Source organism: Arvicola amphibius, chromosome 17 (genome assembly GCF_903992535.2).
Source record: "Arvicola amphibius chromosome 17, mArvAmp1.2, whole genome shotgun sequence".
NCBI classification, from domain to species: domain Eukaryota; kingdom Metazoa; phylum Chordata; class Mammalia; order Rodentia; family Cricetidae; genus Arvicola; species Arvicola amphibius.
The window spans coordinates 42,187,886-42,203,824 of NC_052063.2; the positions used below are offsets into that span (position 1 = coordinate 42,187,886).

Consider the following 15,939-nt stretch of genomic DNA (forward strand, 5'->3'; position numbering starts at 1 on the left):
AATTGGTTGTCCTTTTCTCCAAAGAAAGCCAGTAGTAGAATGAAGTGCATGCATGTGCATGTGTGCATTCATGCAAGCGTGTGTGGTAATGGTGGGGAAAGTATCACCCCTGACATGCCATGCATGCACCTCACACGGGTGCATGTGTGCATGGTAATGGAGTAAAAGCCCCTCTGACAGTTTCAAGGTGCCAGGAGAGTAGAGACTGGAGAAATCTACATCAAGATTAACATCTGGAAGAAGCCAGTTGGCAGAAAAAACAGGAAGTCCTTGCCCTTCTGGGCTACTTAAAAGGAACAGAACAAAACCCACTGTCTGCAGAGGCAACCAGAGATCTTAGTGAGCTCATGCCCAGTCAGTGTTAGCTGCTGCTTTGCCTTGTAAAGATCCACAAAGAGCTAACTGGTTAGAGCAGCACTCTGAGCCAATGTCACAAAAAAGACACGAGACAATGGCACAGTCACCGAGGACGAGCGAAATACCCACACTTGGGGCTCAACTCAAGTACATCCACCTGACACCCGTCTGCAAATAGCCATTTTTATACAGTCCCGAGTGCAAGCTAGCTCAGCTCAGCATCAGCTGAATTAGCCCTGAACAGTTCCTGAGACGTACATTAGCTATTTCACCTGCGTTGGCAAATGCTTGCGTTTTAGCTTCACTTCACGGCTCTGATAAACACCCTGACAAGAAGCAACTTAGGAAGAGGGGTTTAGTAGGCTCACGGATGGGGGATTTCCCTCTGTGTGCTGTGAATACCAATGGTTAGTGAATAAGAAACTGGCTTGGCCTGTAGCAAGGTAGAACTTAGTTAGGTGGGGAAAACTAAACTGAATGTGAGGAGGAAGAAGGCAGAGTCAGGGAGAAGCCATGCAGCCCTGCCAGAGGCACACGCCGGTTGGAATCTGGCCGGCAAGCCACAACCCTGTGGCGATACACAGATTAATGGAGATGGGTTAATTTAAGATATGAGTTAGGCAGAAATACGCTTAAGCTATTGGCCAAACAGTATTGCAAATAATATGGTTTCTGTGTTATTATTTTGGGGCTCAGCAGCTGGGAACAAAGAAGCGGCCTCATACAACGGCTTACAGTTCCAGGCTACAGTTGTTTTGGAGAAGACAAAGCAAAGGACCCAAGGAGACTGCCATATCACATCCACAGCAGGAGCAGAAAGCAAGCACACATACACACTCACTTGCTTGTTTCCTTGCGCTTAACTTGGCCCCTCCTCACTCCATAGCCCTAGCTGGGCTGGAACTCAGAGATCAGAGGTCTGTCTGTCTCCTGAGTGCTGGGGTTAAAGGTGTGAGCCACCCTTCCAGTCATTTCTCCATTCTTTTTTTTTTTCTTCATTTCTCCATTCTTACATAGTTCAAGACTAGGGAATAGTGCCACCCATAGTGGACAAGGTCCTCCCTTATTAATTTAACACAATCTCTAAAGACACACCCACAGGCTAACTTTATGAACACGATCCTTAAAGACACGCCCACAGGCTAATTTAATGAACACAATCCCTAAAGACACACCTACAGACTAACTTTATGAACACAATTCTTTTTTTTTTTTTTTTTGTTTTTTTTTTTGTTTTTTCGAGACAGGGTTTCCCTGTAGTTTCTAGAGCCTGTCCTGGAACTAGCTCTTATAGACCAGGCTGGCCTCGAACTCAAGAGATCCACCTGCCTCTGCCTCCTGAGTGCTGGGATTAAAGGCATGCGCCACCACCGCCCGGCATGAACACAATTCTTAAAGACACATCCACAGGCTAACTTTATGAACACAATCCCTAAAGACACACCCACAGGCTAACTTAATGAACACAATTCTTAAAAGCACACCCACATGGTAACTTAAACACAATCCCTAAAGACACGCCCACAGGCCAACTTTATGAACACTATCTTTAAAGGCACAACCACAGGCCAACCCAATGTATCCAATCCTTCACTGAGAGTCTCTTTCTAGGTGATTCTAGGTTGTGACAAGTTGACAATTAAAGATAACCATTACACCTTGAATCTTACTTCTAGAATTAAGTAACCAGGTGACAAGGGCCATAGTAACACTGTAAGGAAGCAATCCTAGAATGTGGGTTCTGCATAGGAGACCACTGAACTTGCCTCTTCTTTAAGCCTAGTATCATAAGATTTTTTTAATTTTATTTTTTTAAAAACAATTTTTTTCATTTTACATACCAATCCCAGTTCTCATTTCCTTCCCTCCTCTTTCTCCCCCACCCCACCCCCAATCAACTCCTCAGAGAGGGTAAACCACATTGCTTTGGGGAAGGTCCCCTCCCTACTATATCTAGGCTGAGCAAGCTATCCCTCCAAAAAGAATGGGTTCCCAAAAAGCCAGTAGAAGTAGTAGGGATAAATCCTGGTGCCACTGCCAGTAGCCTTACAGTCTGTCCCAGCCATACAACTGTCCCTCACATTCAGAGGGTCTAGTTTGGTCTTATGCTAGTTCCTCCCCCCCCCCAAGCCATCCCCCTGGTCCTGAACATTATTATTTTAATGTAAAGATACACAGTTTTCAAAGAAGGTGTTAAAGAGACGAGGCAGAAATTCATTGGGGGGGGGGGGCGGACAGATACAGAAATGGGTCCTGATGCTGCAACTAATCTCAAAGACACAGAACCAGTTATGAACCACCCCTCCATGTGGTGGTGTCTAGAGGAGAGAGGAAATGTCCTCAAAAAATCATGTGGTACATTTGTTCTGCCATGCCGCTCTGTGTATATACCCTTACAGGAATTCACCATGAGGTCCTGAACGTCGGGAAACGCTAAAGATCCTGGGGTCAGGACCAACTGCCCAAGATGTTAGCTATGCTGCTTTTTAGTAGGACTGAAGTCATCAAGAATAGAAAATACTTTCAGCCCCAAAAGTTCTAAGAGAGACATGGTGGGGCAGGCTCCGCTTTTATGCTCAGAATAAGTCCTCTGCTGCCAGGTCTGCAGCTCCTGGAGGCATCAGTAGGAGGACAGAATACACAAGACCTCAATACACTCTTTAATAGCCCCGCAGAGCCTACAGCCATGAGCCAGGACATAAACGGCATTCACAATACTTCAGACCCCCACTCAGAACACACGAAGGTTTTCTCCGCCATCCCTCCACCCCAGGGAGGGCCTGGGTTAGATGGGACACAGCGACGCCCCGGAGAGACGATACTGAGTTTATGAAGGAGCACAGAAAAGGCAAGCATAGCCAGGCAGGCAGAGACCAGCAGACGTAACCTCTGAATCCCAGGGAAGTCAATGAATAACTTCCTGGAGTCCATGAGTGCCATCTGTCTCTTATTAAAAATGGATTCCAGGAGCCCTTGATCGATAGACTAGATAGAAAAAAAAAAAAAAAAGGGCCACTCTGTGTAATACCAGCTGTTCATTCAAAACAATTTTGGGCAGATTCCCAGCAACATAAATTCTTTTAAAGAAACAGACCATTATGATTTAAAAAAACAAACAAAAAAGTAGTTGTATTGTTCTTTATCCATCCCAAGTCAGGTTCCTCTTTTGCAAGCATGTATTTGCATCCTCTCAGCAGGACGGGTTGGGTGACATGCTTGGCAAGGGTTGGCCGTGTGTGTCATAAAGGGAGGAGCCCAGGTCCTATGGAACCAGAGCTTGAGGAGGTTATATCAGGTCACAGGGTCGAGCCTTGCCGAGAGCATCCCACCCCAGCTAGTGCAAATGGTTCTGTAACTAGCAGCCTGTGCTTCCTGCCATATGCAGACTCTGGAACCCCTAAAGGCTAAATATGCCCTTTATATAGGGAACTTTATATATCCCCTATCAATTTCCTTTACTGCGGCAACTGGGAGCTCCCCTTCCTGCCTCAGTTGTGTGGAGTCCTGGTAGACAGAAAACAACAAAAGTATCAAGGTGGGAAAGAGACAGACATCTTCAACACTACTGGCCTGGGTGGTTTTCTGTCAACCGGATACAAGCTAGGATCACATTGGAGGAGGGAACATGAGTTGAGCAAATACTTCCATTTGATTGGTCCGTAGGCTAATCTGCAGGGCATTTTCTCCAGTGAGGACTGATGTGGGAGGGTCCAGCCCACTGTGGGGGGGTGCTAACCTGTAGTGGCATTCACTTGTATTTTAATAAATAAAGATGCCTGAGGATCAGAGAGTGAAACAGCCCTACTGGTCAGCCTTACAGTCCAGGCAGCAAGGACACACACCTTTAATTCCAATAGCCACACTAGCTGCCATAGAAACCAGGCGGTAGTGGTGCATGCCTTTAATCCCAGAACTAGAGAGGATTATAAAATTGGAGGAGACAGCTCTCAGACACAGTCTCATTCTGAGATTCTTGGAGGCAGGATCAGCATTTCAGACTGAGGTCAAAGTAAGAGCCAGTGACTGGCTGCTTTGCTTTTCTGATCCTCAGACAAGATTTATTTAGTTATTGGTCTTGGGACATAAGAGAAAGGGAGCTGACTGTGAGCTAGAGAAACAGACTGTTGCAGGGCGGTGGTACACACAGCTTTAATCCTAGAACTCGGGAGGCAGAGGCAAGTGGATCTCTGTGAGTTCGAGGCCAGCCTGGTCTACAAGAGTTAGTTCCAGGACAGGCTCCAAAGCTACAGAGAAACCCTGTCTTGGAAAAGAAAGGAAAAAAAAGAAGGAAGGAAGGGAGGGAGGGAGGAAGGGAAGAGAGGGAGGGAAGGAGGAAGGGAGAAAAAGAGGGAAGAAGGGATGGAGGGAGGGAGGGAGAGAGAAAAAAGCTGCAAGCAGCTTTCTTTCATGATTTCTGCTTCAGTTCCCATTCTGAAATCCTGCTCTGACTTCCCTCAGTGACCTGGAATAAACCTTTTTTTCCCTTCCAAGTTGCTTTTGGTCATGGTTTTCATCACTGCAAAAGAAAACACACCAAGGCACCAGTCATTCTTGTAAGAGTGGTAGAAAAGCATTTTGTGGAACAAAATAAAAACAGTGTTCGTCTTCTCTAATCTGGAAAAGATGATACTAAGGAGTCTAAGTGTGATCATCGAATGGTGGGTTGGAAGGAACGCTGTGTGCACCTAAGCTCGCTCCCTGAAAGCACTGGAGTGCTGACAGACAGCTTCAAACGCCATGTTCGTTGGCTGGAGGAACAGCTCAGGGATGAAGTAGTTGCCTAGAAAGCATGAGACCTGGTTTAAATCCCCAGCACCATAAATGAATAAAGATTAAAATCAAAAATTAAAACTAAAAATGCCAGGTGCCGTGCATCTGGATGGCTCTTGGTGTCTTCTCATTGCTCTGAGTTCAGGTGCACCAGGACTCTGTGCTGCAGTTCCTAAATGTCGACAGGAGACAGGAGATGGGAAATCAACACAGAAAGCAGCTGAGAGACAGGGCTGGAGGCAGCTCAGAGAGTCCCGGCACAAACATCTCTGGTTAGTCTCTCAGGGGACCAAAGGTACAGCCACACTGTCTGATACTGCTAATACTGGCTCCCTCAGTTTCCTCACAGACCTCCCTCCCAGAGAAGGCCTCTCGGGCCCTTGCTGCTCTACTAGAGGCATGATACTTACCCAGGTTTCTTGTCAGTGTTGACACAGACCACGAGGAACCTGAGGGGGAAGTTTCTTGTAGATATTCACACTGGGTACATACCTCATCCCCATGCATATTAGCCACATATTTGAATTCTGGAATCCCAACTCTGTGTTCCTTTGGAGACTGCCCCACAACGAGAACCCACAGGTTTCTACCTTCAGAGAGAAGGAGAGAAAAATAAGTTATCTTGTAAAATGACAAATGAACTCTGAAAGGACGAGAAGGGAAGCACTTCTCCCTCCTGGGGACTTTACAATTTCATGGTGACTTATGTTCATGTGACGAGCGTTTCCATGCTTCAAATGCTCATTATTCACTGCCAGAATGAAAAGAAACTCAACTTAATAGAAGCATTTATTATTGTAGAATGTAATTTAAAAGAGCAGTATATTAGGTTACATTGATCTTACTTTCCAAGCGTTTATAGACTGTGTTCTGGGACCCTAGTGCCTTGTAGCAGCAGTGTTGCTGAAACACACAATTATACCGGGAAGTCACAGTTGATGGTTGACTGGAAGGGCGCCATAACTTATCAGAAAAGAAAGTAAAGGCAGAAGGAGCAGAGAAACTTGTATTTCAGGAGGGAGAATTTTTTTAAATAAGAAAAGTCTTGTATTCAAGTGCTGATGTGGCCTTGGCTGCACCTTCTGTGTTGTCTTAGGTGTTTTTCAGTGGGGGAGAATTCATCTGAACTCTCTGCATATCACCAAGGCATGTGCTTTGCCCGTTGAGGTACATCTCACCCTCTCCTTGTTTGTTTTTTTTAAGTTTTATTTATTTTTATTTTATATATATATATGAGTGTTTGCTTGTATGTATACACACTGCATGCATGTATGCTTACCTCATGTATGTACACACATGCATGTATGTATACCTCACGCATGCATGCATGCATGTATTCCTCTTTTTTTTTTTTCCGAGATAGGGTTTCTCTGTAGCTTTGGAGCTTGTCCTGGAAGTAGCTCTTGTAGACCAGGCTGGCCTCGAGCTCACAAAGATCCGCCTGCCTCTGCCTCTGGAGTTCTGGGATTAAAGGTGTGTGCTGCCACCACCGGGCGCATGTATTGCTCTTGTATGGTGTTGGATTCCCTGAAACTAGAGTTACAGATGGTTGTGAGCTGCCGGGTGGGAGCTAGGAGTTGAATCCAGGTCCTCTGGAAGAGCAGCCAGTGTTCTTAACTGCTGAGCCATCTCTCTAGCCTTTCTCTTTGGTGTTTTTGAGCTCAGTCTGGCCTTAAACTACCAAGTCTTCTATGTAGGTCTCTCAAGTGCCAAGATGACAGGCATGCATTGCCATGCCTGGCTTTGGCTGTGCCTTTGAGTCTATTGAGTTCTGTCAAGTAAGCCAGAAACCACAGCCCAACCTAACAATGCCAAGGAAAGCTTGCAAGTCCCATTTCAACCACAGACTGATATTTAGGCAAGCAAGGGCAGAAACAAGATCACCGAGGCTGTGCATGTAGCAGGCATAGCTGGTGCTCTGTGTTATGTAATATTAAATGCTTTCTTGTCAGGAACCACTGAGTTAGACTGCCAATCAAACTTTACAAATGAGAAGCTATTATACAAACTGCCATGACCACACAGCCAGTAGGGACAATGACTTGACTCCCAGAGTGAAGAACTGAATCCTGGCCATTTGGACTTCAATTCTAGTACTCCCCCAAGTAACAAAAATACTCCTCTTTAAGGGGATTAATTTCCAAGCTGGTAACAAAATTAAGAAGTCAAGCCAGGCATGGGAGTGCATACCCGTAATCCCAGCACTAAGAGACTGATGTAGGAGGACTGCCACGAGTTCAAGGCCAGCCTGAGCTATTTAAGCAAGTACCAGGCCAACCACGGTCATATAGCAAAAAGCACTGCCTTAATCTGCTTTCCTATCAATAAGCCCAGATTAAGAAGTCTCTTTTGACTTTAAAATCGTCTAGCTCTTTTAATACAGATAAAATAACATTTAAAGTGCTATATATTTATGCATATATATATAAGCATAAATACATACTTATACACAATTGATGTGTCTATGATAACTGCAATGTATGCAGAATTTAAGAGCCTAGGAAAGGAGTTAAACAGCAACAAGTGGGCCAACACTGAGCAGGTGTCTGCAGATTTTCATAGCTAGTTCTTTCAGGCAGGGACACCTAGGCCCGAGGAATGCTCATTGTCCTGAGGGACTAAGGGCAAGCACATACTGGACTCACAGTTTTCAGGATTTACTCGTAATCAATTGGAATAAAACCTTAGGGGAAAGTCTGCCATGACAGGGCAATGCTTTAAACTCAGTAAAACTGCAGTTCTTAGAAAATAGCTAGAATGTGGTTTAGTTGATTAACAGTCCCCACGATATGCAGAGTTCTCTTCATCCATCATCCATCCATTCGTTCACTGACTTATGGAGGCCACTCTATCAAGCCACCTATTTACCCTAATTCAGGCCATTTGTTTTCACAAGGGTGCCAGGAATTGAGTCCAGTATGCCAAGTCCTCGTTCTTCACTGAGTTATACTTGCAGCCCTACATTTCTGACGTAGTGAAGAAGAGCACCAAACAAACAATTACAGCAGTGTGTAGGGGCTGCTGTGTGTGTAGAATGAAAGAAGCAAAGGCAGACACCCTCTACAGGGCTTAGAGCAGGATGCTTCTGAACACAGCTCTAGAGAATGACTCTGAGTTTGCCATGTGGCGAGGAACAAACCCGTCCCATCTTTTCTCCACCTGAAATCAGTTAACTAGAACTTTACCATTTTCCACTGGTGCCAACTTCAATCCTACAAAGTTGACATTATTATAGGAAACAAAGTTGTTATTTATTTATTTGTTTGTTTGATGAGGGAACTGTTAATCATAGTTCTTTGACTTTGTTCTGAGAAATGCTTTTATGTAATCACAGATTTGTACTGAGCATAGTCTTGTTCCTTGCAGTCAAGGGGAAAATTCGGTACTCATCTCAACAACATATTTGTCGGCTGTTGTTCGTCTCTGGCTTGTTACATACATGATAGTGAACGAAGACAAAACTCTCATTCTTGAAATGGACACCCAATATTATTTAGTACAAAGGGAAGGAAATCAAATCAATCAAACGTAGAGGAAAAAAATACTTCAGCGGGAAACTCAATCCCACTTTTGGTGTGGATGACCTCTAAGTGAACTGCAAGATAAGAAACTGACCTTGAGTAACTACAATGGCTCCAAGTCTGAGAACTAAGAGCAAGCCATCAGTCACCTGGAGAATGCACAACCCGTTTGGAATGAGGTCCATAAGGAAATCAGAAGGTGCAAAAGGAATAAGGAAAATTAACCCTCTAGAGGCATTACAGGCAGCCACAAGATAATTTTGAACACAATGGGGCCTCAGGGTCAAATTGATATTATGAATAACATACTTTGAGCCTATTTGTTATCCGGGAAAAGAACTGGGTCCAATAAAAGGTTATCTGGGCAGGGTACCCTGTTTCTATACCCTAGCAAATAAGAAAGATATCTAAAGTAGGAATTTCAGAAAAAGCACTACAAGAAACAAAAAACAAGGTTTAGGGTGGGAAGGTGGATGAGGTCCCTCTTAAAGGGCTTCAACTACCCTCTCTCCCAACACTGGGCCCTCTAGGGTAGACTCAAGAAAGCAAACAAAAAACAAACCACTTGCTTTTAACCACATATTTGCCAAAGTAAATAAGAAAGCTTTTTTCCCCTAGTAAGGTTAGAAATACTTTATTTCCCAGTTCTAGAAAATAACAGGGGTAGGCAAGAGATCCGAGTTAGCAGGGAAAACATTTCCATGAGTAAAAGTGCTTGCGGTGTAATCCTGACCTCAAGTCATGGTGGAAGGAAAGAACCAACACTTTCTCCTTACCACCGAGGAAATGAAACGGATTCAAATGTCTCAGTATCTGATTTACTAACTTGGGTTTGACAGAAATCCTGAGCTTGTGATATGGGTGCTCAACTGGATTTGTATGGAGAATCAGGAAAAGATTTTTTATTTTGTTTTTTTTTGGGGGGGGGTGCTAAGAAGTTAGAGCTAATGGCTAAGCAGTGCTTTAATGAATACAATTTCTGTGTGATTATTTTGGGGCTAAGCTAGCCGGGCGGGTGGGTCAAACAAGTGGCCCCTCCCTACAACAGGGGGGCAGGGATTCTCTGTGAAACAATCCTGGTTGTCCTGGAACTCACTCCGTAGACCAGGTTGGCCTAGAACTCACAGAAATCTGCCTGCCTCTGCCTCCTGAGTGCTGGGATTCAAGGCATGCGCCACCATTGCCTGGTGGATCAGGAAAATATTTACAGTTTAGAAATAGTCATTGAAATATAGAAGTTGGGCCAGGCAAAAAAAATCACACAGAAACTATATTATTTAGATCACTGCTTGGCCTATTGGCTCTAACTTCTTACTGGTTAGCTCTTACATCTTAATTTAACCCATTTCTATTAATCTCTGTATTGCCACACGGCTGTGGCTTACAGGTAAGGTTCAGCATGTCTGTCTCTGGAGGGGCTACATGGCTTCTCTTGACTCTGCCTTCTTTCTCCCAGCATTCAGTTTAGTTTTCCCTATCTAGTTCTACTCTGTCCTATCAACAGGCCAAGACAATTTCTTTATTCATTAACCAATAAAAGCAACACATATACAGAAGGACTTCTCACACCACATGCACACACAGATCACATATACATGTGTACACATAATAACAACGAATAGTTTTTAGATTTATTTATGTGTATGGTGTGTTTGGCCTGCATGTATGCTTATGCATTATGTGTATGCCTGGAGGTCAGAAGAGGGTGTCAGCTAAAACAGTGACCTGCACGTAAGATATGCTGGTGCAATAGTGGCATAAATGTTATACAGGGTAACCATTAACTTAAAAAAAAACTAGATTTAAGGCCGACTCAGTATTGGAGACCATACCTTACACTGCTAAAATGGCCAAGAACCTGAGACTAGACAGGTCATAGGCCTAAAGGGAAAACTTCACTAAAGGAACATAGCCATAAATTAACTCCCAATGGCATATTGCTATACCATAGATCAGTATGTCACTCAACCCACATCAGAGAAGCTTCTTCTCCCAGAAGATGTGAATTAACACACAGACTCACAACTAGACAATGCACATAGTGAGAGACTTTGACGCACTCAGTCCCAAATGGGATGTCTGCTTCAAACCCTTCCTCTCAAGGCTCCTGTGCAAGAGGGTGATGGGTGACCCCAAGGAAAGTGTGCCTTCCAGTCACAGCACCGATGCAGACTGTGGCGGCATGCACAGGACCTGAGAGGCTCAAGCCAGACAGCATCGCAATGCCGAGATGAGGCAGTGGACACCGTGTCCCACCCTGACCAAGATGCTCTTTGCAATTGCTACCTTCTGGGAAAAGAATATCAGGAGTGTCACTGGGCAAATCACCTGTACTCCAGGACAGACCCCAGGTCCAGGAGTAGCTGACCAACACAAGATGAAGTCAGTGTTCTGTTTTTTTAAATTTTTTTCAATGGGCTTTTTGTTTAATTTCATTTTGTTTTTGCCCATTTTTGTCTTATTGGCTCTTTGTTTTGATTTTTGGTTTTTTTTTTGTTGAGAGAGAGAGAGAGAGAGAGAGAGAGAGAGAGAGAGAGAGAGAGAGAGAGAGAGAGAGAGAGACTAGTTTATAAAAGCTTTAAATTAAACAGTAGAGTCACTGGGAAAGGAGCTAGGTGACAGCCTAAGAATACCAAGTAGTTTATTTTCATGTTTTCATTTTTCCAATTTCTAACTCACCATCATATTAAGACAGCACTTGTTAAGTGCAGCTATCAGTGTCAGGCTCTATGCTGGTTCACACTTTATGCTGTCTGATTCCCACAGCTTCTGTGAGGTGGGTGATGGCCACAACTTACAGCTGAGGAAACTGACTTACAGCTGACCCAGAGGCTGTGTTCTAGGGACCTTCCAGAGTGGTGCTGACGTAACAATCTGACCAGATGACCTCCGCATTAAGGGTCTCAGTGGACACGTCCAGAGAGGAGCAGAGGGAGCTGCAGGTGCAGTTTGTCACAAGTCTGTCAAATGTAGGATCTGGTACCCAGAGTACTAAAGCAGCTTCCGGTTTCTCAGACTTCCACATTTCTCTGTCTTTACAATCACCCTTTGGCCTAAGTCAAAGCTTGGGGCGCTCACCCTGTGTGCCAGGTTTCAGTTTCCTTAAAGATCGGGAGTAATCGGCCCACGGGGAAAGCTCCTGCAAGGGTGCCCGGGAACCAGCTACCAACGCAGAGTTCTCTCACCCTTCTTTCTGCTGCAAGGGTGCCCGGGAACCAGCTACCAACGCAGAGTTCTTTTACCCTTCCTTGAAAAGATCCTGGATCTGACAGCGACTCTTATGTACGATCCGATTACCACATGCACAAGTAGCTTATTACATGCAACATGCAAGTAATAGTGAAAGCTACATACTGTCTGTCTAGGTCAGTATAATGCCAGTCTTCAATTTAAATCCATCACCAAAGTTCACATGTCCTCTGCATGTGAAGTAGAGGAAAAGAAGTCATTACAACACCAAAGCAAGACTAATACACACACACACACACACACACACACACAGCCAAGCAGACAATAACAAAACAGACAAAAAGCATGTAGAAAATGTCATGACTGCTTAGTGTCATCTCCAGCTAAAAGCATCTCACACTCACACACACACCCATTCATTCAGCACTAATAGTCACCAGCAGTAGGTGTTAGTAGTAGTCTTCCACACTCAGGCCTCAGAGGGCAGGGATTCTCGAAGTATAGACCCAGGGCAGCCCCATGTCCCCTGCAAACTGGTTAGAAGCCCGCATCTCTGGACCCCACCAGCATCTGGGCTCTGGGGTGTTTTTTTTTTGTTGTTGTTGTTGCTTGAGACAGTGTTTCTGTGTGTAGCCCTGGCTATCCTGGAACTCTCTCTGTAGACCAGGCTGGCCTTGAAGTCTCAAAGCTCTATCTTCCCTTTCCTCCTGAGTGCTGGGATTAAGGTGTGTGCCACCACCACCAGGCTTCTGTGATGATTTTGATAAGCGCTCCAGGCACACACAGGGCAAAGGATCACTCCAGCAGGAACTGTGCCTGCCTGTCCAGCATCCAGCATCCTTGCTGTTCTGCTGTGCTCCAATAAGATATTTAAATATCAATAAGATATTTAAATATATAAATATATTTAATATATAAATATATTAAATATAAATAATATATTTGATATACATAAATATATTAAATATAAATAATATATTTGATATATATAAATATATTAAATATAAATAATATATTTAATATATAAATATATTAAATATAAATAATATATTTAATATATAAATATATTAAATATAAATAATATGTTTTAATATATCAACTATATTTAACTCTCATCATCTGTTTCCTCTCTCTTTCCTCTCTCCTCTCTTCCTCTCCACCCTCTGTTTCCTCTCTCTTTCCCCTCTCTCCCTCTCTATTCCCTCTCCCCCCTTCTTTCCTCTCTCCCTCTCTTCCCTCTCCCTCTCCTCCCTCTCTCTTCCCTCTCTCCCTCTCTTCCCTCTCCCTCTCCCTCTCTCCCTCTCTCTTTCCTCTCTCTCCAATCTCTTCCTCTCTACTCCTATTTAATATATATCAATAAGATATTTAAATATATATTTAAAAATCAAACAAATATGACAATAACAACAAAACACCCACAGAAATGAAGGTTGTGTACCCAACTTCAAATGTGAGACTTTCAGCTTTCCTACCCTGAGGAGAACTGGAGCGGAAGGAGGAGGGGGAGGGGCTCGGTGGGGTAAGCTGTGAGGTTACAGAGAGATACTGCTCAGTCTTGACTTTCTATTTCCCACCAGGCTCTGCTGCACTTGCTGTTGTCTGCCCAGCTTCCTCTTACTCTGGGCCTACAGGCAAGCACAGTGACGGTGTGCTCCAAAGCCGTGGACTCTGGTCTGGTTGAACCCATTTCCACTTGCGTTGTTCTCAGCACAATAGGGCAACCACTGGACTGTCCCTTTCCAAGTACTGTGAATTCCACAAAAAGAATTCTAAGAAATTTACCCCAAATAATTAGCTCACAGATATTGCACCTCAGATACCAGTTTAGACACACACGAGTACATCCATATATTCTCTCTCTCTCTCTCTCTCTCTCTCTCTCTCTCTCTCTCTCTCTCTCTCTCTCTCTCACACACACACACACACACACACACACATACACACACACACAGGAAGTAGACAGCAAAGATACCGACTAAACTCCAAATATGAGACCAAGTTGGAAGCAGTGGCTTTGACAAAGTCAGTGAAGCCACCAGGGGAACTGACCCACTTACAAATCTGCTATGAACTTCAAAATAAAATCAGATACTTGTTCATCATGCAAACAACCACCCTGATACAATGCTTCACTTTTTCCTTTTCTGGTTTTTCGAGACAGGGTTTCTCTGTGAAGCCCTGGCTGTCCTGGAACTTACCAGGCTGGCCTCGAACTTAAAAGATCCGCCTGCCTCTGTCTCCCAGTGCTCCACCACCGCCCGGCCCCAACTTTCATCTAATTCACTCAACAAATGTTGATAGATGTGTCTGGAGCCTGGCATCTGGCCAGCTAAAACAAATGCAAATCACTAGTTGACCCTATTGTTTGGGAACATGCTCAATTCTATTTCAGACATCACTTCCATCATTTAAGAAAATGATCCAAAGCAAGCATGAAGTTTCTATGCTTGGAAACCGTGACTTGGGGGCCTAGTCATGGAGACTGGATCACACATGACACTTGCTTTATCTGCTAAGGTTCCTGTGACTTTAACAGAAAGCCCAAGCCCTTCAGCTGCACACTGGGACTGCCAAGGCTCTGCTCCTTCTTGCCTTGAGCATCCCCCTCGGTCACATGACAGGCTCTAGACTGTCTTCATTATATGCTGCCCCCTAAAGAGCCAACATGCATGGCTAGTGTGACCACAGTGGACAGCTTCCACTCATCCAAGAAATTCCCTTTTCCATCTAACTTCCTCCTGTTCTTCTTTCTTCTCCTGCCACTATTCCATTCCTTTCTTCCCCATCTCCCCCCCTCCCGCCTTTTACATTTTTGAAACGGGCTCTCCCTGCGTACCTAGAACTTGCCAGGTAGACCAAGCTAATTTGCAGCAGTCACTCTGCTCTGCCTTGCTCTGAGTGCACCAGTCACTTGACTGCCAACATCTTTCTGATTCTTCTTCCACAGAACCCCACCTTCCCCCAGCCTGGGTTAGATGCTCATTTAACATATGCAGGCAAAGAACCATGATTCTCTGTGTACAATCCTGGCACATATACTGAGAAGGATCAATACACGTATTGATCATATGCAGGATAGACAGAAAGCGGCTAAATTAACAGGCAAATTAGAGGTCTATTGGAGCTGAGGTCATTCCTGGCCCAGAGATTAGATGAAGGTTTGTTTTTTTTTTTTTTTCCCAGAATTGATGGAAACACCTGCAACCTGCCAACTTAGTGCCTTCTGGAGTGGGTTCTGGAAAAAAGTCAGTTCCAGGAGAGATGGACCTTCTTGGAGTTCTTCCATAAGCGAGTCCTGAGGTCCAAGGCAAACATCTGGTTTCGGGTTAGACTCTGCCAATACACACTGAACGATGGGGCTTCATTTGCTCACACATCTGTCCCCATGTATAAAAACGAACATAAAACAATGCCAGGCATCAGACCCAAGGCTTTGTGTGTGCTCTACCAAGCACACAAGTGGTCAGTTGCAAACACTCTACCACAGAACTGTGCCTGCAGCCTGACAGTACAGCTTTATACAGCTTTATTTGAAAATAGGAAAGAAAATATCTCAAGATGAATCAGGTTGGGATACGTTCTCTTTGTCTGCTTGATTTCAACATGCTTAAGACTCCTAGGAAACACAGGGGTGCGTGTCATCAACGAGCAAAGAGGACAGCCAAGGAGAATCCTTTGCCGTCCTCCTCTTGCCACCTCCATTTTCTAGGTCCCCTTCTCAACTTGTTCTCCTTCTGTACACCACAAACGGAAAATTATTCATGAAAACTTGTGTTTTAAAAAAATAAACATAAAATCATCGTGTCCCAACCATCATAATTTCTGGTTTTTTTCCTGGTCTTTTTTTTTTTCTTCACACACAGAGAGAGGAAACTTGCTTTTAAATCCCAAAGCTGAAAAAAAAAATCTCTAGAGGCCTCATACTATATAAAGCCCCAGCTTCTCTTATTGAACCCTTGGGGAAGAGATAGCAACTTAATGGTTCTCTTTTGAAGGGCAGGTCAGTAGTAATAATGAGAAGTTGAGCATCCTTTTGAAGTGCAAACAAGTACTTAAAGTGATTTCTTTCTAATGTTTTTGGTGTTGGGGCTAAACCCAGGGC

The 15,939-nt window shown here is 44.1% G+C and overlaps 1 protein-coding gene across 1 annotated transcript in view; it reads right to left on the reverse strand.

Annotated features, from left to right (window-relative positions):
* The window catches only part of Cpm (carboxypeptidase M), a 57,859-nt gene that overhangs the window by 22,595 nt on the left and 19,325 nt on the right, over positions 1–15,939 (reverse strand). Inside the window, exon 3 of the mRNA XM_038314773.1 lies at positions 5,620–5,717. Within this exon, the coding sequence (XP_038170701.1) occupies positions 5,620–5,717 (98 nt within the window). The remainder of the gene's footprint in view (positions 1–5,619; positions 5,718–15,939) is intronic.